At 36.3% G+C, this 26,028-nt stretch overlaps 1 protein-coding gene across 1 annotated transcript in view; it reads right to left on the reverse strand.

Moving 5' to 3' along the window:
- Positions 1-18,783, reverse strand: part of LOC131075789 (flavin-containing monooxygenase FMO GS-OX-like 4) — a 70,984-nt gene extending 52,201 nt beyond the window's left edge. The window contains exon 1 of the mRNA XM_058012675.2: positions 17,976-18,783. Coding sequence (XP_057868658.2) covers positions 17,976-18,645 — 670 coding nt within the window. The 5' untranslated portion in view covers positions 18,646-18,783. The remainder of the gene's footprint in view (positions 1-17,975) is intronic.
- Between the last annotated feature and the right edge of the window lie 7,245 nt (positions 18,784-26,028).

Genomic DNA, 26,028 nt, shown 5'->3' on the forward strand with positions numbered 1-26,028 from the left:
ATGCACATCACCAGGACTCTACAGGGCGGGATTCATCAAAGATTGTCTCAAGATGCACAAGACCTAGTCAAACAATATGGGGCATGGTTTATTCAATTTCCCAAATTCACGTATATAAGGATCCAAGGGTGTCCTCCTCCTTGTATGTTGCCACATTATCCTATCAACAGGATAGTACTTCTTGAGGTGGCAAGGCAATTGTTAGCATGTACTAAATCCTTGAGGTACAAACATGGAGCGGTCATCACTAATTCCATCACACTGGGGAATTCAGTAGAAGTTTGCCCTTCACTTCAAATAGCTGAAAGTGTCGAGCCAGAGTTATATCTCTATTTGTCTACACCATTTGCTTCTAGAGATAACTTTGATCCTCATGGTAATGTAGAAGAAATGGCTGGAAGGAAGTATAGGCATGTGTCTCAACTCTCAAGTAGAAGACTTTTGGATGAATGCACAAGATGATTTTGAGATAAAGAAGAAAATGCACTCCCAGATGCCTCTTGATCTCATTAGAAAATGCAAGATCCATAGAGTGGCAGATCAAGCACAAAATAGTGGTCGATACATCCAATCTACCTATGAGAAAGAAGACAAAGGAATAAAAATCAATTGGGATGAAAAGGAAGTCACAGATTTAAGAGAATTGATGGATCCTGTTTTGACTTGCACACGAAGATGGGTAGATATTCAACATCAGAAACTGAAGGAGCAAGATGTGATCATGACATTCAATCTAGAGACAAGGACGGAAGAAGAGGAAAGAGCGAGTGTAAGTGAGAATACTTCTCACTCAAAAGGATCAAAGAGAAAGAATGAACAAGGAAAGAAGGAGACTGCCAAGAAGAAGCAAAAGATAAATCTTGATCAGCCTCCTAGTGCTTCCTCTAGACATGAGACAGAAAGTCAAGGCGAAGATCAAAGAAGAAATGAAGGCATGGTCCACGAAGTTGATGAATCAATGGAGTCTACAATTCAAAATGACAGGAATGATAAGCAAGATAAAGTAAGAGTACCTCAAGAGTCATCACATCCAGCCCTTCATATACAAATTTGTGAAGATGAAGAACAAGGAGATAATAATGAAGCAACTTCCCCTCCCAGGAATGAATTATTGCTCGAAGAAGTACAAGTAAACGAAGGAAGATCCTCTATTCCTGAATGGCTCAAAGAAAGACTCACGAGAGAAGTGATAGAGGAAGAAGAAGAACAAGCATTTGATTTAGAAAGTCTTCTAAATGGATCTCAGGAACACATCGAGAGAAAGAAAGCTTCAAGGATGTCTAAGATAATAAGGGATGATACAAGTTCTAGAAAGATAGAGATTGCCACTCCCGTTGTAGATAAATATGAGGATGAGATCATGGCAGAAGAATATGATTTGGAGACATTCGACCTAGGACCACTCACTTCTGAGCAAGCTATGGAAGAAGGAACCGAATCAGTGAAGGCAGTAAATGAGAAGCTAAAGGCTAAAATAGAGAAGAACAAAAGATTAGAAAAGGAAGTACATGCATGGAGGAGCTATGTTAAGCAGTTTCAGCAGCCTTTGAGACATCAAAGTCTGAGACATCAAAGTCTGGCAACCACACCACCTCCCTTGCTTCCCGCAGAATCAATTGATCACATGGAGAAAATGAGAAATTCAGCACAACTTCTAGAGGCATGGATTAGCAAATCCTTCACAATGGCTAATGAGTTTGTAAGAAATATGATGAAAATACTTGGTAGAGTCATTCAAGTTTTTGAGATAGTTCATAACCTCATGGTGACAGTTAATGCTTTCGCCCATGCTAAGAACATCACCATTCCAATTTTGCAAAAAATAAGGAAAGCACTTAGACAGATGCTAGCACAAGAAGGGATAATTAGGAAAGAACCAACTCCTAATTTGTTACACTGGTCAACTTTGCTTCAAATGAAGAAACACCTTTTCGAAGATGTGAGTAATAGATGTAGTCAAGTGGAAGACACTATTCATCCTATTCATGACAAGATAATTGAGGTGATATGTATCATTCTTGACAAAAGGACGGAAATTGAAACAGATGTGGACATTCAAGAACTAGAAAGCAGGATAAAGGTTATCTTTCAAGGAGAAGGTGGACCGATAAAAGACCAACAATTAGATCTTATGCATACCACTATGTTTCATATTGATAAGACAAAAGAACTTGAGCATGGATGGGAGGTCGCACTTCTTACAACCTTTGATGAGGTGATTCACCTAGAGGAACGTATGAAGAATCTACTTGAGATTCCAATTTCTAAAATTGAAAGCATGGCGTCCAGATTCATTGAATATGCTAGAAAGGAGAAGAAAAAAGGAAACAAAATTCTAGAAGAAAGTTTGTTATGATCTCATTTGGCATGTCGCTTTCCTATTGGAGGATGCTTCCTCGATTTCCGTGTCAAAATGTGTTACCTTCTCATTGGTGGATTCATGGCAATAATTATCCAAATAGGGTTTTCATTTATGTCAAACCTTAATTAGGGTTTAGGTGGCAAAATCTTGGCCCTTGATCTCCATTTGATCTCGGCCCTTCATTGTATTTGGAAGCTCTATATAAGCTCCACTCTTTTCATTTGTAAAGGTTAATAGTTAATAGTTGTTGGCATTGAGTTGTCATTGATGTCAACCGGTATTGCAGGTTACCGGTATGAAGAAGATTGAACCGGCATAAAGAAGAGAAGTATGTTATGTGTTGACAGATGATACCACTAGTATGAGGTGAGATGCAGGAGTGAGTTGGCATGCTTGAGTTATAACCGGTAAGGCATAAACCGGTATGAAGGCTGGCTGTTTGTTTGTGATTAAGAGGAAGAATGTTGATGAATCACAACAACACCCGGTGAGCTGAACAGGAAGAATGACATGAAGTCATACCGAAGGCAAGATGAATTGTTAGGATGATGTGTTGCCGATAAGAGTGATTGATCCGTGTGTTGGTCATACCGGTAAGGTTCTACCGCTAAAAGGGTTTGTCGATTGTTCAAGTTTGAACCGACCCTATGACGGTGAGTTGGATATATGCTAATGTGTCCTTCACGGAGCTGAGGTGGTAAACATGCAGAGGTCGATGAAATGCTCATCGACATGGTTGTCTGTGCAGTTGGTGGTCATTAAATGATAAAACCACAAATCACGGGATGATATCTGACTAATGCGGCTCGAGGAAGAATGGACGATAGAGAATGATCAGGCAGTTGTTGGCACTGTGATCAACGCACGAAATTCAAATGCAAATTGACCTTCAGTTAGAAACAACCTGGGTGAAATGAGGTCGACAAAGATCAAGGTCGTAAAGCAGGGTGAAGTGAATCGGATTGGATACGGATTTGATTAAAGGAAAGAAACCCTAACCACCTATGGTTTGAATTGTTTTTTGGCGGGAAGACTTGCTTACAAATATACAAGTCTAAATCGATGAAGTTGTTGCTGAAAATTATATGTGATGATGCTAGTAAATGAAAGTGAGATAGAAAAGATTGTTTGGGTGAAAAACAAGAAAAATCATAAGTGATTGTGTGTTGAAGGAGAAACCAGTAAAGTGTGTGTGAATCGGCAGAGAACAAACCGACAAAGACAGAACCCTGCAAAGTGTGGGGAAGTGTGAAGTGAATCCAGTAATGCACTCAAGAACAAAACACATTGCAATCAAGTATCACTTCTTGAGAGAGAAGGTAGCAGACAAGGAGGTCATAGTAGAATATGTTCCAACCGGTGAGAAGATTGCTGACATATTTACCAAGCCACTTCTTTTGGGCACATTTGAGTACTTGAAACAAAAGATGGGAGTTGTCCCACCATCCGACATCACTTAAATGTGTAGGGAGATGTATGGTTCAGGGGGAGTCAACAATTGTTACTATCTTATGACTCTTGAATCATGAAGCATGGACACAGAGGGAGAATGTGTCCTACCGGTTAAAGACAAAGGGAGAGATTATGGTTAGACTCTGGTAGTATGATTGGTGTTAGACTAAGGTTCCCTTTGCCATTGTTGTCAAAGGGGGAGAAAAACCGAAACAGAAAGTGTTGACATCAATGCCAAAGGGGGAGATTGTTGGCATTGAGTTGTCATTGATGTCAACCGGTATTGCAAGTTACCGGTATGAGGAAGATTGAACCGACATAAAGAAGAGAAGTATGTTATGAGTTGACAGATGATACCACCAATATGAGGTGCGATGCAGGAGTGAGTTGGCATGCTTGAGTTATAACCGGTAAGGCATAAACCGGTATGAAGGTTGGCTGTTTGTTTGTGATGAAGAGGCGGAATGTTGATGAATCACAACAACATCCAGTGAGCTGAACAGGAAGAATGACATGAAGTCATACCGAAAGGCAAGATGAATTGTCAGGATGATGTGTTGCCGGTAAGAGTTATTGATCCGTGTGTTGGTCATACTGGTAAGGTTCTACCGGTAGAAGGGTTTGTCGGTTGTTCAAGTTTGAACAGACCCTATGTCGGTGAGTTGAATATATGCCGATGTGTCCTCAGTGGAGCTGAGGTGGTAAACATGTAGAGGTCGATGAAATGTTCATCGACATGGTTGTCCGTGCAGTTGGTGGTCATTAAATGATAAAACCACAAATCACGGGATGATATCTGACTGATGCGGCTCGAGGAAAAATGGACGACAGAGAATGATCAAGCAGTTGTTGGCACTATGATCGACGCACGAAATTCGAATGCAGATTGACCTTCAGTTAGAAACAGCCTGGGTGAAATGAGGTCGACAAAGATCAAGGCCGTAAAGCAGGGTGAAGTTTGTTATTTTTAGAAAACATGCATTGGATGAATAAAAACGTGTAAAGATGCATCTCCCCAAAGTAGGTGAACGATCCAAGGAAGATCGAATCAGATTGGATACGAATTTGATTGAATGAAAGAAACCCTAACTGCCTGAAGTTTGAATTGTTTTTTGGCGAGAAGACTTGCTTACAAATATACAAGTCTAAATCGATGAAGCTGCTGCTGAAAAATGATATCTGATAATGTCAGTAAATGAAAGTGAGATAGAAAAGATTGTTTGAGTGAAAAACAAGAAAAATCATAAGTGACTGTGTGTTGAAGGAGAAACCGGTAAAGAGTGTGTGAACCGACAGAGAAAAAACCGGCAGAGACAGAACCCTGCGAACTGTGGGGAAGTGTGAAGTGAATCCAGCAGTCAGAGGGAGAGAAGTTTCAACAGAGTTAGAACCAGCATAAAGGCAGTGTTGCAGTGTGTGTGAAGGTTTTACAGACCAATAAGATTGAAACCGATAGAGTAGAGTATTGGAGGGTTGCAAAACTCTATTTGCAACAAGGAATTTATTTATGTATTTTGAATTTTCATATTGTCTTCACTAAGTAGATGCTTAGTGCAGGGGTTGTAGCTCCTTTAGGTTGTAGCCTATAAATTGTTCAGGGGTTGGTGCTCCTTTGAGTCAGTGCTCATAAATCAGGAGTTGGTGCTCCTTGGGTTGGTTCCTTAAAATTGTAATCAGATCATTTTCATTGTGAAGCTGGATTGGAGCAGAAGATCTCTAGCAACTATTCTCACCGAGGTTTTTCCCACATTGAGTTTTCCTCATATATTTGGTGTTATGTGATGCATTCTTGTGTATGTGTTATATTGATGTTATAGCAAATCCTTTCACACACTTAGTTTGCATTGTTTGGTTTACCGATCAGCACTCTGTTTGTTTTATATTGTATCGGTATATCCCTGATTAAGAAAAAGTGTTTAAATCACTGATTTACCCCCCCTCTCAGTGATCCATTATGTCCAACAGTTAATAGACAATAGTTAATAGCTAATAGTGAATGTTAAATAGTGATCTTGTAGTAAAGAGAGTAATAGTGGCAAGAGAAGGATTCAAAGAATTGTTGTTGTTTGGCCTTTTTGATAAATGAAACATTGAAGTTATGGTGTTTTTGTTCAATCCTTAAAGCTTGTTGCATGGTTCTTTCATTTTCTCAAGTCAATCTTTCGATGATAGTTCAAATATTAGATCATATGATGGAATGTTGTATTTGATATATTGTGAAGCTCGTTATCCATACCACTGGCTTTCTTGTTGATTGTAAGCAAGCCTTGTGTGGTCAACTGGAACATTTGAAAGTGTTTAAGTTCAATTATTGCTCAATCATTGATATGCATTCAATTGATGGTGTCTATAGTTGGCAAGGATTTGAAAATCTTCAAACATTCAGAGAAGATTGCACTAGTTCAAGTGGAGTTGTTTATGTATGGCGATGATATGACTAGTTGAGTTTCACTTGTGTCATTTCCTCATTCATTCATGCTAGAGTAGCTTAGAATTCCCTCTAAACCCTCATCTTTTGCCCTTTTTGTTTTAGTAGCCTTAGGAAATAACCTCATTGCATACCATTCACCAGTCAATTGTTGAATCTTTTCGAACCATAAATGCCCTTTGATGAAACAGTAATCACAACGACCAACTAGGCTTATCCACACGTAGTGACCCTACATACAAAACCTTGGAGTTTTTTTTTGGGTGAACCTTAAGCAAATCTTCAGCATCCAAAATATTTTGTTCAAGAGAGGATAAGATACTTATGGTATTTTATTTTGTGTTCGCATGTGCTTAAAAAATACATCAAGAAGTAGGAGCCATATTGCTACTACTAGAACCTGTTAACATCTTTTTATCAAATACTTCAATTGTTGTTTTCATCTCAATCACCATTTCTTGCATTTCGTCAAATTTGGAATTAATATCTTCCAAAGTTCTCTCTTTCGGTCTATGTTTCTTTTCCCTCTTTGTATTCTAGCTGCTCCCACCTAGGCACGCTCAACAGCACCCTTATTGGCACACTCTTCTCTTTTCTTTTGTCTCTCTTCTCTTTCCATTATTTTTCTTAGTCTTCTTTCTTCTCCATTTGGGTTGGCCATTATGTCTACTCTCCTTGTCTTTGGTTGCTCCTTGATTTCTCTTGAATTCTTAGTCTCTTTTTTCCATGGGTGTTCATGATTTGTTCTTCCATTATGCCTATATTGCATCCCATGGTGGTTATCCAATTGGTTTTCCTCAATAGTCACGTCCCTTCATTCTGTTCTAGACACTTTCCCCCTTTCCATCCCCCATCCCCTTGGCGCCTAATCCTCTCTCATAGGGTAGACATAAAGAAGTTAGAGTTTTACCAGTTTATTTTCATTCTCTGTTCTTCTTCTGATCCAATGTTAACTGAAAATTAAAATTTGTTCCCGGAAATAACCCCAGCAAAACCTAACCAAGGTCCCAGCAATGGAACCAATGTTAGCAAGAAATTTGAAGGAAGTCCAGAGTTTTGTTCCAAAGGATTTCTACTAGCTGTAGTCTTTAATCCCAGAGACGGTCCTATCGAGGTGATTTAATTAGATGAATTTCGGATCCAGTTATTAGAGCAGCAAGATAGATTCTTTGTATTAATATCTCAATCCGTAATATACATCCCTTGTATCTCCTCTATCAAGTCTCTTCTACTTTCTATCTTAGTCTTACTCACCACATGACTATCTAGCCTATCTTATACTCATATTTCTCCTTAGGGTCGCAGCCCTTTGATAGTAGCTTCCTAACTAATCTCTTTCTTAGTTTGTTTATCCCGGAACCATGTTTACCGGATTTCCTTCTGGTGTTTCCAATATGGTGTCTATAGCCTGTTTTCCGGTCAACAATGACAAAGAACTAAATGTTTCCAATGAGAATTCAAGCAAGTGAAACAAATGTTTGTTATGCCACTATTGAGAATGCAAGTTGGTTATTGCACGGGACACCAAAGACATGGACACCTTAATTTCAGGGATTGTATATGTTGTATCAAAGAAATATAGTTCATGGATTACCAAAGATTCAAACAAGAGGGAAGGAAATTGTTAGTATTATGGATGACTTCGTCATGTGTTGCATTGGTTTTGTCATTGATGTCAACACTTGTCTTCTTGGAAGTCTACATTGTTGATTTGGCACTATGGTTATATTGGTTTACTGTTGCACCGGCACATTGTGATCTCGGCATGGATATTGGCTTATGCACAATCACCGGTATATTGTTCACCAGCAGAATATATTGTTCACTGGCAGTGATGATGACTTGTTATCATCAGGAGATCATTTGGTTATGTCGAAGACATGGATTGGAAGTTTGGATTTGGTGTTTTGTTTATTGGTCTAATCGGCTTGACAGATTTGCCTTTACCGGCAGATAGGTCTAGGTTATGGACCTGTACGTGATGTTTGATTCCAGATCAGCACGACACGTTATGGAGATGGTTTATTGATTGGATAATATGTAATTGTATTGAGCCGACATATTGAGACTTATTTGTAATTGATATAATTGTAATATCTTTAGTGAGCCGACCTCATCATATGGTCTTAGGTTTTGTATAAATGATTGTAAGATCTCATTTGTGAGATATGGTATGATGGAAAGGTATGAGTGAATATTAAGAGCAGAGATAAGAAGATCCTTGTGCCAATCACGCAAACATTATTTGAAGGTTGAAGGAAGGTTATTGGCACTCATGTTCAGAGCTTAAACCGGTACTGAATCTAGCATTGCAGATGCTATTTTGAGCAGTACATTATCATTGGATTTAACCATCCAATTGTAGTCAATGTGACTCCTATTTTGTGATTGAGCAGTGAGCTCTAGGCGGTTGGCCTTTCTGCATGTGCAGACCCCATTTGTATACACATACTATCTGCAATAGTATCATCTGATTGTGGGTAAGGTTTCCCACCATGGTTTTTCCCTTACCGGGTTTCCACGTATAAATCTTTGTGTCATGTGATGTGGATGTTGTTTCTCTTTCTGTTTCATGCATTAAGTTATACCGGCACTGCTATAACTGTTAATTTGTTTTACCAACATTTAACTTTAGTTTACCGGCACTAAGTTTAAGTTGGAATAATTTGCATTTGGGTTATAATTTATGACAACTGGTTAACAACTGATTCACCCCCCCCCCCCTCTCAATTGTCCTTCCCAATTCCTAACAATTGGTATCAAAGCTAAGTCCTCTTTTTGCAGAAGCTTAACAGCTTGAGGAGATCCTATGGCAACAAATATTTTCAGGAAGGACAGTTCGAAACTTGATGGAACTAACTATGGTATATGGAAGATCAGAATGGAAACACATCTGAACTGCATTGGAAGAGATATATGGGATGTTATAAAAAATGGCTATGTTGGTCCTACTCCGAATCAACCTAATCCACCGACTTTGGGTAAAGATCAAGAGAATGATTGCAAAGCAAGAGAAGCACTTATGAGCGCATTATCAGATCAGCAAATCATGGGATTATCAGATCGATCTACTGCTAAAGCTATTTGGGATAAACTAGAAACATTGAATGAAGGAGATACCACTGTCAAAATTGCAAAACTGGAATGTTACCAGGTCAGGTATGAAAATTTAAAAATGGAAGAAGATGAAAGAATTTCTGCATTTATGGAAAGAGTTAATGAAATTTTTTTAGGAATACAATGTTGTGGAGGCACTTTAAGTGAAGATGAAATTGTTTCTAAAGTTTTGAGAGCATTGCCACCGGATTACAAAATGAAAGTAACTGCTATTAATGAATTGAGAACAATGTCTAATACATCAGTTTCTAGAGATACTTTGGTTGGAAAACTTTCAGCATTTGAACTTGAAGAGTTTGGTCTTGTTGCTCCAGTCAAAACTGATTTAGCTTTTAAAGCATCAGCATCATTAGCATCATCATCATCATCTGAAAAAACTGATTGGAAAGCACTTTATGCAAGAGAACTTGAAGATATGAGGAGAGAAAATGAAGAACTTGAAGCACTATTCGCAAGGAATATACCTAAAGGTCCAGCAGGAAGTAAGTATGAAGGTAAATCACCTTTCAAATGTTTTAATTGCAATAAAGTTAGTCATATGGCTTCTAGGTGTCCTGATAGACATGCAAGACTAAGGGAGGAAGCAAGAAGAACATATAAATCTAACCCTGAATATCAAAGATACAGATTTAAGAAAAACAAAGATAAGTCATGTTACTATGCAGATGAATGTGTTACAGATGACTCAGATGAAGATCCAGCAGATAGTGGATGGGCATTTCTCGCATTAAAGGAAGATTCACCGGCACCTATTGTCAAACCGGTAGAGCAAGCACTTGCAGCAAAAATTGATGAAAAGGATGAATGGATTATAGATAGTGGATGCTCGCATCATATGACTAGAGATAAAAGCAAATTCATATCATTTCAGGAAATTCATGGAGGTCTAGTAAGGTTTGGAGATGATAAAGCTTGTTTAATCAAACGAAAAGGCACTATATCTTTGGATGGTAAGCATAATACTGGCAATGTTTATTATGTAGAAGGTTTGAAGCATAATCTTTTGAGTGTTGGTCAGTTAGTGGAAAAAGGATTTCAGTTACAATTCAAGAATGGAAAATGCAAAATCATAAACCGAACTAGATTGGAGATTGCAACCGGTAATCAGACTAAAGGTAATATCTTTCATTTGAATACAAGTGATAAGACATGCTTGATTGCACGCATTGATGAAAGTTGGTTATGGCATAAAAGACTCTGTCATGTGAATTTTGATTGCATTATAAAGATCAGTTCAATTAAGGCAGTAAGGGATTTACCTAAGATTGTGAAACCTCATAATCTGGTATGTAAGGAATGTCAAATGGGAAAGCAAGTTAGAACAACTTTTAAGAGCAAACTGATAAATCCAATAATACTCTTGATTTAATTCATACTAATTTATGTGGTCCAGCAAGAAAAAGAAGTCTACAAGGTGATAGATACTTTATGCTAATAATTGATGATTTTTCTAGAATGTGTTGGGTTACTTTTCTCAAGGAGAAATCAGAAGCTTTTGGAAGATTCAAGATATTCAAGGCAATGGTAGAGAATGAAACCGGCAAGAAAATCAAATGTTTGAGATCAGATCAAGGAGGAGAATTTACATCTAGAGAATTTAATGCATTTTGTGAAGTGAATGGAATTAAAAGACAACTATCAACACCCCGGACACCCCAGCAGAATGGAGTTGTGGAAAGGAAGAACAGAACTATTCTGGATGCAGCAAGAACCATATTGATGGAAGCAAATTTACCTCATGTGTACTGGAGAGAAGCAGTGAATACAGCGGTTTATACTTTCAACAGAGTTCACATCAAAAGTGAAACGGGTAAGACCCCTTATGAACTATGGTTTGGTCATATTCCTACTCTTAAATACTTCAGAATATTTGGAAGCAAATGTTATATTAGAAGAGATGAGTATGTTGGCAAATTTGATCCTAGAAGTGATGAAGGAGTATTTCTTGGTTATTCATCTAGAAGTAAGACATATAGATGCTATAATAAAAGATTGTAGAAAATCATTGAGAGTACTAATGTGAAGATAGACGAACATTTTGGAGAATCAAGATCTGTAGAACCGGCAATAGAAATGATTATAAATGAACCGGCACAGATTGCACCGGTACAAAATGTAGATCCAGTCACTCCGGCATCATCAGAGAACTCAACTGTGACTGAAGAACAACAGTCTGTGAATGTAAATCAGAACAAACCCAGGTATGTAAGATTGAATCATTTAGAGAATCAGATAATTGGAAACAAGAATCAAGGTGTTATGACTAGAGGAAGACTGACAAATGATGAGGTATGTTTAATTTCTCAAATTGAACCAGCATCTGTTATTGAAGCATGTGAAGATAAATATTGGATAAAAGCAATGGAAGATGAATTAGAACAAATTGAAAGAATAATACTTGGACATTGGTTCCCCGGCCTAAAGACAAAAATGTAATTGGAACTAAATGGATATTCAGAAATAAACTTAATGAAGATGGTGAAATAATCAGGAACAAAGCAAGATTAGTTTGTAAAGGTTATTCACAGAAAGAAGGAATAGATTATAATAAAACCTTTGCACCGGTAGCCAGAATTGAGGCAGTTAGACTATTTCTTGCATTTGCAGCTTATGAGAACTATAAAGTTTATCAGATGGATATAAAATGTGCATTTTTGAATGGAGATCTTGAAGAGGAAGTTTACATTGAACAACCTGATGGATTTTCTTTGACAAAAGATAAGAATATGGTTTGCAAGTTAAGGAAAACTTTATATGGATTTAAGCAAGCTCCCAGAGCTTGGTATGCTAGATTGGATAAATATCTTTTGAAGCCTGGTTACAAAAAAGGTAATGCTGACAGCAATTTGTATTACAAAGTTACCAATGATGATATTTTGGTTATTGAAGTTTTTGTAGATGATATCATTTTTGGAGGTGAAGAAGAGTTATGTAAAGACTTTGCTAATAAGATGCAAGAAGAATTTGAAATGTCTATGATTCGAGAGATAAAATTCTTTCTAGGTTTGCAGATTTCACAAACTAATAAAGGTATATTCATATGTCAAACAAAGTACTTGAAGGAACTTTTGAAGAAATTTGGTATGGAAAACTCTAAACCAATAAGTACTCATATGACTACAACTGATAAATTGACATTGAAGGATGATTCAGCTCCTATTAATCCGACAAGGTACAAATCTATGATTGGAGGTTTACTGTATTTGACACAAACAAGACCTGATATAATGAATGCAATATGTATTGTATCTAGATTTCAAAGCAATCCTAAAGAAAATCATGAATCAGCAGTTAAAAGGATTTTCCGGTACCTACAAGGCACAGCAAATCTTGGTTTATGGTATCCTAAAGATGACAATTTTGATTTATGTGCATATACAAACACAAATTGGGCAGGAGATGTAGATGACAGAAAGAGTACCACTGGCGGTGCATTCTTTCTTGGCAGAAGATTGATTTCATGGATAACTAAGAAGCAGACTTGTACATCATTATCTACAGCGGAATCAGAATATGTTGCAGCAGCAACTAATTGTACTCAGGTATTATGGATCAAGCAAATGTTGAAGGATATAAAGGTAAAATGCAAAGAACCGATCATCATTTATTGTGATAATTCAGCAACAATTGATATATCAAAGAATCTGGTATTTCACTCTAAGACAAAGCATGTTTCTATTAAGTATAATTTTCTGAAAGAAAATGTTGAAGCAAATGAAGTAAGATTGGTTTATGTGAATACTAAAGATCAAATTGCAGATATTTTTACAAAGTCTTTGCCTAAGGAAACATTTGAATATCTCAGAGAGTAGCTTGGGGTAATTTCCCCACCGGCAAAGACTTGAGTGATGAAGATTGGCATCAAACCGGCAGGAACTAACAGCAAAATCTTTTTCCGGCTTTGATGGAGGAGAGCTACTGCTCAGGGGGTGTAGTCAGCTATATGATTGTTTTTATTCTTAACTGCTTTGGCATTTGATGTCAAAGGGGGAGAGATATCTATGGAAAAACATTATTCCTTTGGAGAGATATATTTTGGTTTTGGTTTTGTAACAAACTGTATTGATCTATCTTTGGGAGATTGTTGGTCTATTGGTTTTTGGCATTCTATTTTTGGCACTTAGATGTTTTTCCATCTAGTGTTGCCATCAATACCAAAGGGGGAGATTTTGGTATTATGGATGACTTCGTCATGTGTTGCATTGGTTTTGTCATTGATGTCAACACTTGTCTTCTTGGAGGTCTACATTGTCGATTTGGCACTATGGTTATATTGGTTTACTATTGCACCGACACATTGTGATCCCGACATGGATATTGGCTTATGCACAGTCACTGGTATATTGTTCACCAGCAGAATATATTGTTCACCGGCAGTGATGATGACTTGTTATCATCAGGAGATCATTTGGTTATGTCGAAGACATGGATTGGAAGTTTAGATTTGGTGTTTTGTTTATTGGTCTAATCGGCTTGACAGATTTGCCTTTACTGGCAGATAGGTCTAGGTTATGGACCATTACGTGATGTCTGATTCCAGATCAGCACGGCACGTTATGGAGATGGTTTATTGATTGCATAATATGTAATTTTATTGAGCCGACATATTGAGACTTACTTGTAATTGATTTAATTGTAATATCTTTAGTGAGCTGACCTCATCATATGGTCTTAGGTTTTGTATAAATGATTGTAAGATCTCATTTGTGAGATATGGTATGATGAAAAGGTATGAATGAATATTAAGAGCAGAGATAAGCAGATCCTTGTGTGAATCACGCAGACATTATTTGAAGGTTGAAGGAAGGTTATTGGCACTCATGTTCAGAGCTTAAACCGGTACTGAATCCAGCATTGCAGATGCTATTTTGTGCAGTACATTATCATTGGATTTAACCATCCAATTGTAGTCAGTATGACTCCTATTTTGTGATTGAGCAGTGAGCTCTAGGCGGTTGGCCTATCTGCATGTACAGACCCCATTTGTATATACATACTATCTTCAGTAGTATCATCTGATTGTGGGTAAGGTTTCCCACCGTGGTTTTTCCCTTACTGGGTTTCCACGTATAAATCTCTGTGTCATGTGTTGTGGATGTTGTTTCTCTTTCTGTTTCATGCATTAAGTTATACCGGCACTAAGTTTAAGTTGGAATAATTTGCATTTGGGTTATAATTTATGACAACTGGTTAACAATTGATTCGCCCCCCCCCCTCTCAGTTGTCTTTCCCGGTTCCTAACAGAAATGTGCAAGAGTTGTGCACTAAAGCACCACAGAGATAGGTTTCCTAAAAATACATGGAGAGCAAAACAACCATTGGAGCTTATTCATTTAGATTTGTGCTGTCCTCTGTACAAGGCAAGCATAAGTATGAAAAACTGCATGATTACATTTATTAAATAATTTTACTAGATAAATATGGGTTTAGTTTTTTAAGGAAAGAAAATGATGTTTTCAAAGCATTCAAAATGTTTATAGCTGCAGTAGAAAAAGAAAGTGGAAGATACAAAGTGTTTATGAATAGATAGGTGAATTTTGTTTAGATGAAATTAATAAATTTTGTGTAACGAATAGAATCAAGAGATAGTTAACAGCACCCTATACATCGCAACAAAATAGAATGGCAAAAAGAAAGAACATAACAATAATCAAATCAGCAAGAAGAATGCTAGAAGCAAAGTGTACAGACAGAGCATTTTGGGTTGGAGCAACTAACATTGCTATTTATATCATGAATAGGAACCCGACTATTTCAGTTAAAAATAGGACACCAACAAAGCTTGGCATGGGAGAGAGCCTTTAGCAGCAGACTTGAAAGTATTTGGTTCCTTAGCTTATGTTCCCAAAGATGACAAGAAAACACAGAAATTAGATGTAAAGAAAGAGTGAAACATGCATATTTACAAGTACAGGTTATACTGCAACAAGAAAAGCCTTCAAGTTTTATTCCCCTCAAGGTACAAAAAGCATTATTTCAAGAGATGATATATTTGTTGAAGTCATCTATGCAGATTATTTGAAGAAAGGAAAAGAAACAGTGAATCAAGGTAGTTTGGAATCAAGAAGAAAAAGTTGAAAGTTGACGACCTGCATCAAATCCAGGCAATGTTGCTACACAAAATAAGGAAATAATGCAAGCTCATCCTCCACATCTAACATTAGATCAAATTTTTATATGATAATTTACAAGAAGTCAAGTTAGAGAGAACAATGAAGATGATGAATTCGTTAATAATGCATTTTAATCAATATTGAGGTAAAAAGTGGTTGAAAAGAAAGAACGGATAAAAGCAGTTGAGGAGATTGTAAATCCTGAGCAGAAAAATGTCAAGCAAATAAAGTAAAGAAAGAAAAGTTTGAGAAGAAATGTATTGTCATAGGAATGGATGAAGATGGTGATGTCAGGCTGATCTGCAAAATTTAGAGAAGGCTTGTTATAAGAAAAAAAAAATTAGAAGGAATGAAGGGAGAGGAGGTCATTAGGCAAGTAGAGGTTGAGCAAAAAGTACAACAAAATGTAGATGCTCGATAGGATAGTGTCCTTGTGGGTAACGAAAATGGATGATGAAGAAATTGAAACACAATTAGGAAGGGAGAGGGGGAGAGTGGAGTTACAGAGAAAATAAAGATATAAGTTGCAAAGAAAATATAGACAATGCAAAACTCCTAGAGAAAATAGAAAGTGATAGAATGGTAAAGTAAAAATTAAAGAATGAACAAAGCAAGGGAACAGTAAAAGGAGCAAGAAAATGGATTATTTAGGAAAAGAATACCATGATATTTTGTGACAATGGTGGAGCAATACATTTAAGTAAAAATCCACACTTCATGTAAGGACAAAACAAATAGAACTGAAACACCATTATGTAACAGAGTTAGTACAGAACAAGAAAGTTGGAATTCATTTTTGTAACTCAGAAGAATAGTTAGCAAAAATCATAACTAAAGGACTACGAAAGCTTATACATTCAAGTTCAAAGACAAAGTTGTATATATAGGAATTCAACATCAAGGGGGGGAATCTAGAGAAACCAGTTAACTTCTTGAGTCTTGCTCTATGAAAGGCTTTACTTCAATGTCTAGTGGGCCTTTCCACAATCATCATCTTTTCTCATCAATCTATCTTTTTATATAGGTTTATTGTCTACTAGTGCTATAAAAATCTTCTTACCTATCTGATGTCCTGGTTTCTTGACTTTAACAATATATAATCTACACTGTTTGAAAATAAGAAACCTTGGAAAAAATCTCAAAAATCTAATGTCACTAGCCAATTTTTTTTTACTAATTCCATTATTCATATGAGAGATTATTAAGTATAAGAAGACCCACATCAGAGACAGTGTCCCAAAATACGCAAGAATGAATATGCTACAAGATAGGTAAAAGTCAACAAATCTGTAATTAAAGACATGACAAACACAATCACCACATGCCAAAGGGATCCACAAATTACACGTTTGGGGGAGTTCTATTTTTAATGCATGGATGTTGTGTGAAACCTTTGAGAGAGTGAAATTGGAAAAAGGTGAATCTTCGACTTAAAATTTGGAGCTGACTTGGGTGAGTGTCTTTGAAAGGCAGCGATGGAGAGATGCAAATTTCCATCACCCACTCAGATAGGGCAACTTGTGCATAGTCACTTTTTTTATGAAAAATTCCTAATGATAGATTCAATGCAAAATCACAAAAAGCTGTAGCAGAGAGATGGATCTATACATAGTGATTTATTTTTCCTGAAAAGGTTTTAAAGGTAATTTTAATACAAAATCATAAAAACCTAGATCAGAGAGATGAATTTCATCTTGCACAGCACCAGTTAACTGCAAGCCACAACCAAATTTTCTCAGCAGTAGTGTGGCTCCATGGGCCTATTGCCTTAATACAGGATGACATCTCTAACATGACAGCATATGGACTTGCCTCCTGGTGCATGTTTCTACACTGATAGTTTTTATTGCAATAAGCATCAAATTGACCACTGATGAAAGATGGGGTCTTGCAAATCGGTAATCATGAAATCCAGGTCATTAAGGGAATAGATTCGGTTTCATATACTTTGAGCAGTTGATTCCAAACAAAATATCCAATAGCCAAAACATTTGTAGAGCGTGTCAGATCGCCCTCCGTGATCATCCAGATGAAAGAAAACTAATGTTATGAGGAACTGCAAGATTAGCTCAATAAGTAAAGCTATCGATGAGATGAGCAGGGGAACCAGGAAATCAATATATTAACTTGAATTATTTAACCTTTTCTTATTCTTGTAACTTTTAATTTCTAAATTTAATTTTCAATTTTGCTTTAATTTAACTTACCATTTCCGTGCGACCCTAGCTCACCTCCTCTTCACATCTATGGCACTACTATTTGAGTTACTCTTGCAATTCCACATAATATTTGTTTTTCTCACCTATGTTAATGAAAAAATTGGCATACAGTTTTTAAGAAAAACTTTCTAGCCTAATCTCATGGACTCTGAAAATCTTATGTCTATTAATATCTAATAGCGTTGAACTAAGAAATTTCTACAAATAAGAATAACAGTTTATCTGGTTTATTCCCATATAAAAAGCTTGCTAGCCAGTGGAAGTTTCATCCATATTTACAGTACCTGAAATTTCTGCAATTCTGGGTTGAGTATAATGTCCATTGCACACAACTACAGCATCATAAAATTCTTCTTTTAAGTCTGTCTTGTCTGCACAAGACCTCACAATCCATTGACCTTTGTTACCCATGCCCACATACTCCACCTTTGTTCGAAATCTAATAAACTTCAACAAATCAAATTCAGCTGCAAATTCTTCCAAATATAGTGCAACTTCCCTGTGTCCAGGGAACCTCCTGCAATCCCTCCCTTCCACCACCTTAAATGGGTAGTCGAGAAATCCCATCAGTTCACGTGGCAGATTTGTGCGAAGGGACAAGTACATGCTGCTGTGTACCACTGTACGGTTGGGATCGAGGCCCAGGGGATCAGATTCCACATGTGGGTCATACACCCAGGTGCCACCCACATTATCAGATTGATCAAAAACAACAATTTGAAGGTTCTCTCTATCTAGTTCTCTGGCAGCTACAAGCCCGGCTGCTCCTGCTCCAATTACAGCAACTTTGCAGGTCTTAGGAATTTCTTTCATGGTGCTATAGTGCTTGGATGGGGTTGTTTTGGGTATATTGGTGCTGCAGATTGTTATGGTATAATTGTTTTTGTGTTTATACTTGATTGGAAAGATGGACACGGCAGATCGAAGGGTGACGTTTCTGAATACTATTGACATGGCATCACTGCGATGACACCTAGGCGTGCAGATTTAATTTTGTTATATTGAAACAACTTATATGAGATGAACAACGTGATCTTTACAATCTATATGACTGAAAGTTAGTCAGAACTAATGCAAGACCATTGGAAATGTTTCCATCTTTGATTGTTCTTTTCTCTTACCGCTTTTAACTTCCTTCTGACACAAAAAAAAGGTACATGAAAAGTTATCCGATGGTTTCTATTGTTTCGATTTCCTACCCGCTTGGTACAAAATTGTGTACTTTTTATCGACTAGGACAAGTTGGGCATTAACTCCAACCTCACGCATGAATTGTTTTAGTCAAAAACTTAAAAAAATTCTAACTGACGTGTCAAAAAAGCCTTTTAGTCAAAAACTCAAAACCTTTTTAATTTGAAAGTTTTTTAAACTTCTTCTCATTTATTTTACTTATACTATGTATATATACCACAATAGTTCTTAATTATATATTTGAATTTTATAAATATTATTATAATTTTTTTAATTTTTTTAATTATTATATTTTAATATATTTATATAAATAATTAATTTTAGAATGTATTAAATGAAAATTCTTTAATTTTTTAATGCATATGTAGATAGTATGTTTTTAATAAAAATATATATTTTTAATTACTTATTAATTTAATATTTTTAGTACTAATTATTAATTTTTAATATTGTTATTTTATTAATATTTAGATTTCAGTATATTTTAACTTTTCTTTTAATTTTTATTTTAAATTTAAATTTGAAATTTGTTTTAATTATTTATCTTTTTATTAATTTACAAATAATAATTAAAATGTTAGAATTAATTTAATTTTTAACTATTAAAATTTTTACTTTAATTTATATAGTATTATTGATATTTCAATTACAATAAAGTAATTTTTTTTTTACCTTTTTCTCTTAATTAATTTAATAAGTTTAATATTTATTATTTTTGTTAGTTTTAGGAATTTGACATATTATGATTTTTTATTTAATTTATTTTGTTTAATATTTAATTTTAATTAAGTTTACTTGTTTTAATGATTTATATCTTTTTATGAAATTACAAATATTAATTAAAAGTCTCTCTCTCTCTCTCTCTCTCTCTCTCTCTCTCTCTCTCTCTCTCTCTCTCTCTCTCTCTCTCTCTCTCTCTCTTCCCCACTATATGTGTCTCAATCTCTCTTTCTTTCTATCCTACCTCTCCCGCTCTCTCCCTCTCTCCTTATCACTCCAACTTTCTATATCCCTTTACTTCTCTACTATCATCTTTCTATCTCTTCCTCTCTCTCCATCCTCTATCTATTTATACATCTTTCCCTTTCTATCACTATTACCTAATCTATCACTCGCACACACTCCATGTCTCTCTCTCTCTCTCTCTCTCTCTCTCTCTCTCTCTCTCTCTCTCTCTCTCTCTCTCTCTCTCTCTCTCTCTACTTATCACATTATCGCTCAAACTATCTATATATCTCTACTTCTTTGCTATCATCTCTCTATTTCTCTTCTTCTCTCTCCCTTTCTATCTCTATCACCTAATCTATAACTCACACATGTACACTTCATGTTTGTCCCTCCCTATTTCTACTTTTATATGTCCTTCTCACTCAAATACATAGACTCCTTGTTTCTCTTTCCTTCTATCTCTACATTACTTGTCTCTATTACCTCCTTTACCTCATATTATTGACCCCCCCTCTCTCTCTCTTAGCCTCTTTATATTCCTCTCTCTATCTCTCCCTCTATTTATCACTTTGTGCATCTTTACATTTCTATCTCCCCATCTTCCCCTCTCATTGTCTCCCTCTTTCTATCTCCATTCAACTCCCTATCCTTCTACATCTCTCCTTCCATCTCTCACTTTTTATATATTTCTCTCTAGATCACCCCTCTATCTTTCCCAAGTTACATCTATCTCTCTATCTCTTCTTTTCATACCCATCCTTCCCTCTTTCTATCCCTATCACTTCTCCCTCTCTATATATGTATATTTATTTCCATCTCCATTTCTATCTTCCTTTCTATCTCTACCTCCTTACTTCTCTCTCTCACTCGCTCTTTCCCCCTCAATGAGCCCCCTCTTTCTATTCTCTCACTTTCTCTCCCTCTTGCAAACGTAACATGATTTTGTTGGCAATGAAGCCAAATTATCTTCCTAATTCAAAGGTTTTATCTAAACCGTGTTTGGATCCCTCTAGAGTGGATACATAGTTGCTTATCATAAATGGAAGACAAGAAACTAAAAATTGTAATTGCTCTCTCTCTCTCTCTCTCTCTCTCTCTCTCTCTCTCTCTCTCTCTCTCTCTCTCTCTCTCTCTCTCTCTCTCTCTCTCTCTCTCTCTCTCTCTCTCTCTCTCTCTCTCTCTCTCTCTCTCTCTGGCAATATTTCTCTCTACATCTATATTCTCTTTTCCTCTCTATCTCAATATCTCCATATTTCTTCTTTTATCTCTCATTCTATATGTGCATGTTATTTGTCCATCTCTCTCTACTCCCATATCTCTCCCTCTCTCAAACTTTCCTAATTTAGAGGTTTTGCTTTAATCATAATTGGATGACTAGCACTATCTCCATATCTCTCTCTTCGGTGTTCCTTATATGAGATGAACAACGTCATCTTTAAAATCTATGACTGAAAGTTAGCCAAAACAAAGGCAAGACCATTGGAAATGTCTTCGCCATTGATTGTTCTTTTTCCCGTTTCGTCGTTTGCGTACGGTGTCGCTGTGTGAAAGGATTGCCTTCCTTTCATGCCTTTCACACTTTTTACCACTCTTTAACTTCTTTCTAACGCAAAAAAAGGTACATGAAAAGAAAACGCGTCTTTATTGCCTCGATTCTTGTTAATAATCAATTTGGATTCAATCTTCCACCTTTTCGTCTATCTGCACCAGAGATTACTTTAGTGGCGAATATTCACCAATGGCGAATATTTTGTACCGATTGGGGGTGGCCATGTCGCCATAACATTATCAATTTCCATCAATTTCACGGTTCGATCGCCTTATGTTTTATGTAATTAAATGTTTCTATGCGAGGATTTTGCCAATACAATATATGGTGGACACGTGGTAAATTTAATTTTTTTGCCTACACTCTCTGAGGTTGCCTTAATAGACGACCATAATTCTCCTATAGGCATGTGAAGATTTGTTAGCTAGGAGGACCCAATTCACCCGACAATTTGCCAACATGTGCCTGCATTCACCCCAACTTTCGCCAACAATATTGTATTTGCCAATTATTTGGACGACCCATAATCACCCCAAAAATTACATAAGTCATGTTATAGTTATGCGGGATTCTCCAAATATTTGTATACCATATAAAATTCCTGCGGAATTCGCCATATAAGGATTGGTATAAATACATGCAAAGATCATATCTATCTCTACACAATCTAGTGGGTTCTAGGCTTTGAATTTTGATCAATAGCGAAGTTTCAGACTAAGGAAAATCATTGTTGTTGACTGCATTGGCGACTGCTAGTGACCTAAAGGTGAGCGATCATTTTTTTGAAGTGTTATAATGTTATTCTGAATTTATCTATATTCGTTTGCACTGTTGAGTTCATTTTTATTCAATGGCGACCCGTCAGTGCCAAGTGGTCAGCCGAGACATTCAGACCTCAGACATCTAGATTGTAGGTCGTAGGGCCAATGAAACATATATTATACTTTATAGTCTATTATTGCTTCTTCAACAAATTGTTATTTTTTTGGGCAGCCTTTATGTTGTTGGAGATGTTGAACAGGAAGAAGGGTAGGAAACCTGAATGTGGGGAAGGCCATGAGAGGCCAACAAAAAGCAGAATATTGTCTTCGTACTTTGGCTTTGGAAAAGATTGTGGTGAAAATCAAAAAGGTACATCATCACAAGTACAAGTACAAAATTTGCAACCTACACCGCATGTTGAAGACGACGATGAACCTGATATCTCATATCAAGATGATCTTGAAGAAGATTATCTGGTAGATGCCCAAGTTAGCCGAAATGATATAATCGACTTGGGTGATAATGTCATTGATGATAATGCATGGAAGGGGAAAAGAAAAGCCAGATCAAAAAAGGATGAACCACAATCAAAAAAGGATCGGGAGTGGGATATGTCAGTGAGGAATTTTCAAATTAATTGGGCATCAAAGTATTCATTCATTGAACCAGTGGAGAATCCAATTGAAAGCGAGCCTCCAATATAATGCAGGTGTAAGATTTGCACTTGGAAACATAACAAGGAAATTAGGTTGCAGCTAAAATTTGACACCATAGAAAAGCATATAGGTAAAGTTTATGAAAAACAAATGATAGACAGGGTTGAAAAATCAGTGATAAGATGGAAAACAAAGGAGGAATGTAAGCATGTGAGGAATGTCGAAGAGTATTATTTTCATGAGAAAATACAGATGAAGCCTATTGAAGTTAAAGGTTCTATTGAAGCTAGTTTTGGAAAAGCAATGCAAATAGAACAACTGGGAAAAGTTGTTCAGTTAAGCATTGTTTTTTATATTTTGAGCAGAGGGCGTGCTATGACAGATTTCCCATCAATTAGTGGTTTATTACACTTTTTGAAAGTTCGTAACTATCCAAATAGACACGGGTCAGTAAATCGTGGATGAGAATGGGCAAGTTGTCTTGCTGAGGTTGAAAAAGAAGATGTAAAGGAAAAAATAAGAGAGTCAAATTTTATTGCATTTTCTTTAGACAAAGTTACAGCAGTAGACAATACTTCATGGATATGCATGCATGTTTATACTATAAAGAATCATACCCACCAACCTCATCTACTATCTATTGCTAAAATGAAGGAGAGTGCGACAGCAGAAAAAATATTTCAACTAGTAAAGAGAAGTTTAATTGAATATGGAGGTATGGATGACATGACGGTTGCCAAAAAATTGGTTTGTGTTGGAGCAGATGGAGCTTCAGTAATGCAAGATCACAGGAACGGTCTTTGTACAAAGATTGAAACTTCATTTGCACCGTACATTACTGCAATTCATTACATGGCTCACAAAATGAATCTAGCTTTTGGAATTGTGAGCAAGTTTACTTCGGTAAAAAAAATTGAAATTTTAATCAGAGAGCTCTACTCACACTTCTGTCGAAGTCCAACGCATCAATTTTTTTCAGAATATCCATCCTTGATTGGACTATTTCACACAACTCATGATGAATTAGATCAACCAAAATTTACTGACCTTCTTTGGAGGTTAAGTAATCCAGAGACACTCTTAACTTTAGCAGCTCTTCTACCCATGCTAGAAGAAATGAGGAATATTATGAAGGCTACCCAAAAAAGAGCTTTGTATATTGCAGAATATGCTACGCTGCGTAATATGACATGCATGACCCTCGACAATCTCTATCGAAATCAACCAACACTATCTGATGAAAAATTTGTTAAGAAGCAGACACTCATAGATTTGAACAATCCTGATAACTTTCTACAAAACGATGCAAACGGGGAGGTATGTGCCAATGTACGGGGATTTGAGATACCAATGTACTTCTATGCCACGGTCGACCCTGAGGAACCAGGAAAGTGCCCCAGGAAGCAACTAGCAAGAGTTACAAGGGAAGATTTCGACAAGATTGTTGAGTCTGTAACTACTTCTGTGAAGAAAATTGCCTATGATATTTCCTCACAAATTAGAAGCAGATTCCCTCCTGACAACCTACTCGAAGCCATGTCTATTGTGTTTCCTCAATATTGGAGCCTCAACAGTGCAGCTAATTTTCAAAGTAAGCTACTGACTTTGATAAAACTATTTTGTGTATCCAGAGAATTGAATGGAGTAACTATAAATGGAATATTAGATGAAACTCGTCTTCAAGAGCAATCATCTCGTTTTGCATTCACTGTGAGAGAACAATATGGAAAAATGGGGAACCTTCGTGAAGAGGGATCAGTAACAAGGCTTTGGAAATATATAGTTGAGAACGCAACGTTGCGTGATTCAATGCCAGAATATTTGAAGCTTGTTGATTTATGTCTTACCATGATATTGGGTTATGTGGAAGATGAGAGAGTTTTCAATGCTTTGGGGTTCCTAAAATCAAAGCTAAGAAATAAACTAGACAAAAATTTGGAAAATTGCTTGAGGCTCTATACATCTAGGTATGATGTCCACACTTTTCCTTACGATAGGGCACTGCAAATCTGGAGGTCCAAATGTGAAAGAAGAGGTTTGGGAAACACTCCAAACCAAAGTGCCAGTGGGACTATTGACTCATGTACTGGACCTACTGGTAGCATTGAGATGCAGTTCGACGAAGGTATGCAGACTCAGAGTGAAGAAACCACAGACAAGAATCAAGAAAGCTCTGAATTTGATGAGGATGAATGGCAACTGTAAGAGATTGGTATTTATTAATCTTATTACTATATCTCAGCATTCATATTACAAAAGCATATTACTTTTTGCAATTATAATTTAATATTTATTTGTAATTGTATTTTTCAACTTTCTATTTCCAGATTTAAAATAGCATAATAAAAGACCATAATGTGTTTATTGATACAAAGATGTTTATTGTTTATTTGGACATGTTTGAGAACTTAGATTTTCATTAATTCGTTCAAAATATAGCCATATGATATAATTCATTCAATAGTAATACACCAATCTGTGTGATTCTCCATGCAAAAGTCAATACAAAGTTTCAGAACCCTTTGCAAATGACCCTGAATTCCCTTTTATAGAAACAAGGGAGCAACAACAGCTTTAGGTCGAATTGCAACATGTGAAGACTCAACATCAAAATCACAAACTCAACATAGATTTACATGGCCATCATAGGCCAGATTAGCAATTTAACAGCTGCTACATGTCTGATGTCTCTTGTTCAAAAAATAGAGTTCAAAATTGAATATTAATTCACCCCATGACAAATTAAATATAGATAATAGCAGTGCCCAAAACCTAGTAATCAGAAATAGAGAAATGTAGAAATGTTAAAGCTTGGGAGAATTTGAGAATACAAATTTACAGGCTGAAGTTTTGCACTGTGCATCATAGATTCATAGGCTGGATTAGCAATTTAGCAATAGTGAGTGTTGGTTTTTTCCTATTCATAAAACGGAGTTATTTCAAGCGATGCCAAATTCCAAATAGAAAAAACATAAAACCTTGAAATTAAGAGTAAAAGAAGAAAATTGTGCAATACATGCTATGATTCTTAAGATTTATGTGCCAGTTTTTGTAGGGTGCTCCACTCTTCATCTGACGGAAGGTCAATATTTTGTAAACTATGGAAAGTCAACTGCAACTTCGTCAACATTCCATATTTAGAAGAGTGACTTGACATCACCGTTTCACCCAATACTGAATTTAGAGTTGTAAATGGTTGGATGAATTCCAGAAAGCTTTGGGGAGTTTTGT

The sequence above is a fragment of the Cryptomeria japonica genome, chromosome 3 (assembly GCF_030272615.1).
Source record: "Cryptomeria japonica chromosome 3, Sugi_1.0, whole genome shotgun sequence".
In the NCBI taxonomy this organism is placed as follows: domain Eukaryota; kingdom Viridiplantae; phylum Streptophyta; class Pinopsida; order Cupressales; family Cupressaceae; genus Cryptomeria; species Cryptomeria japonica.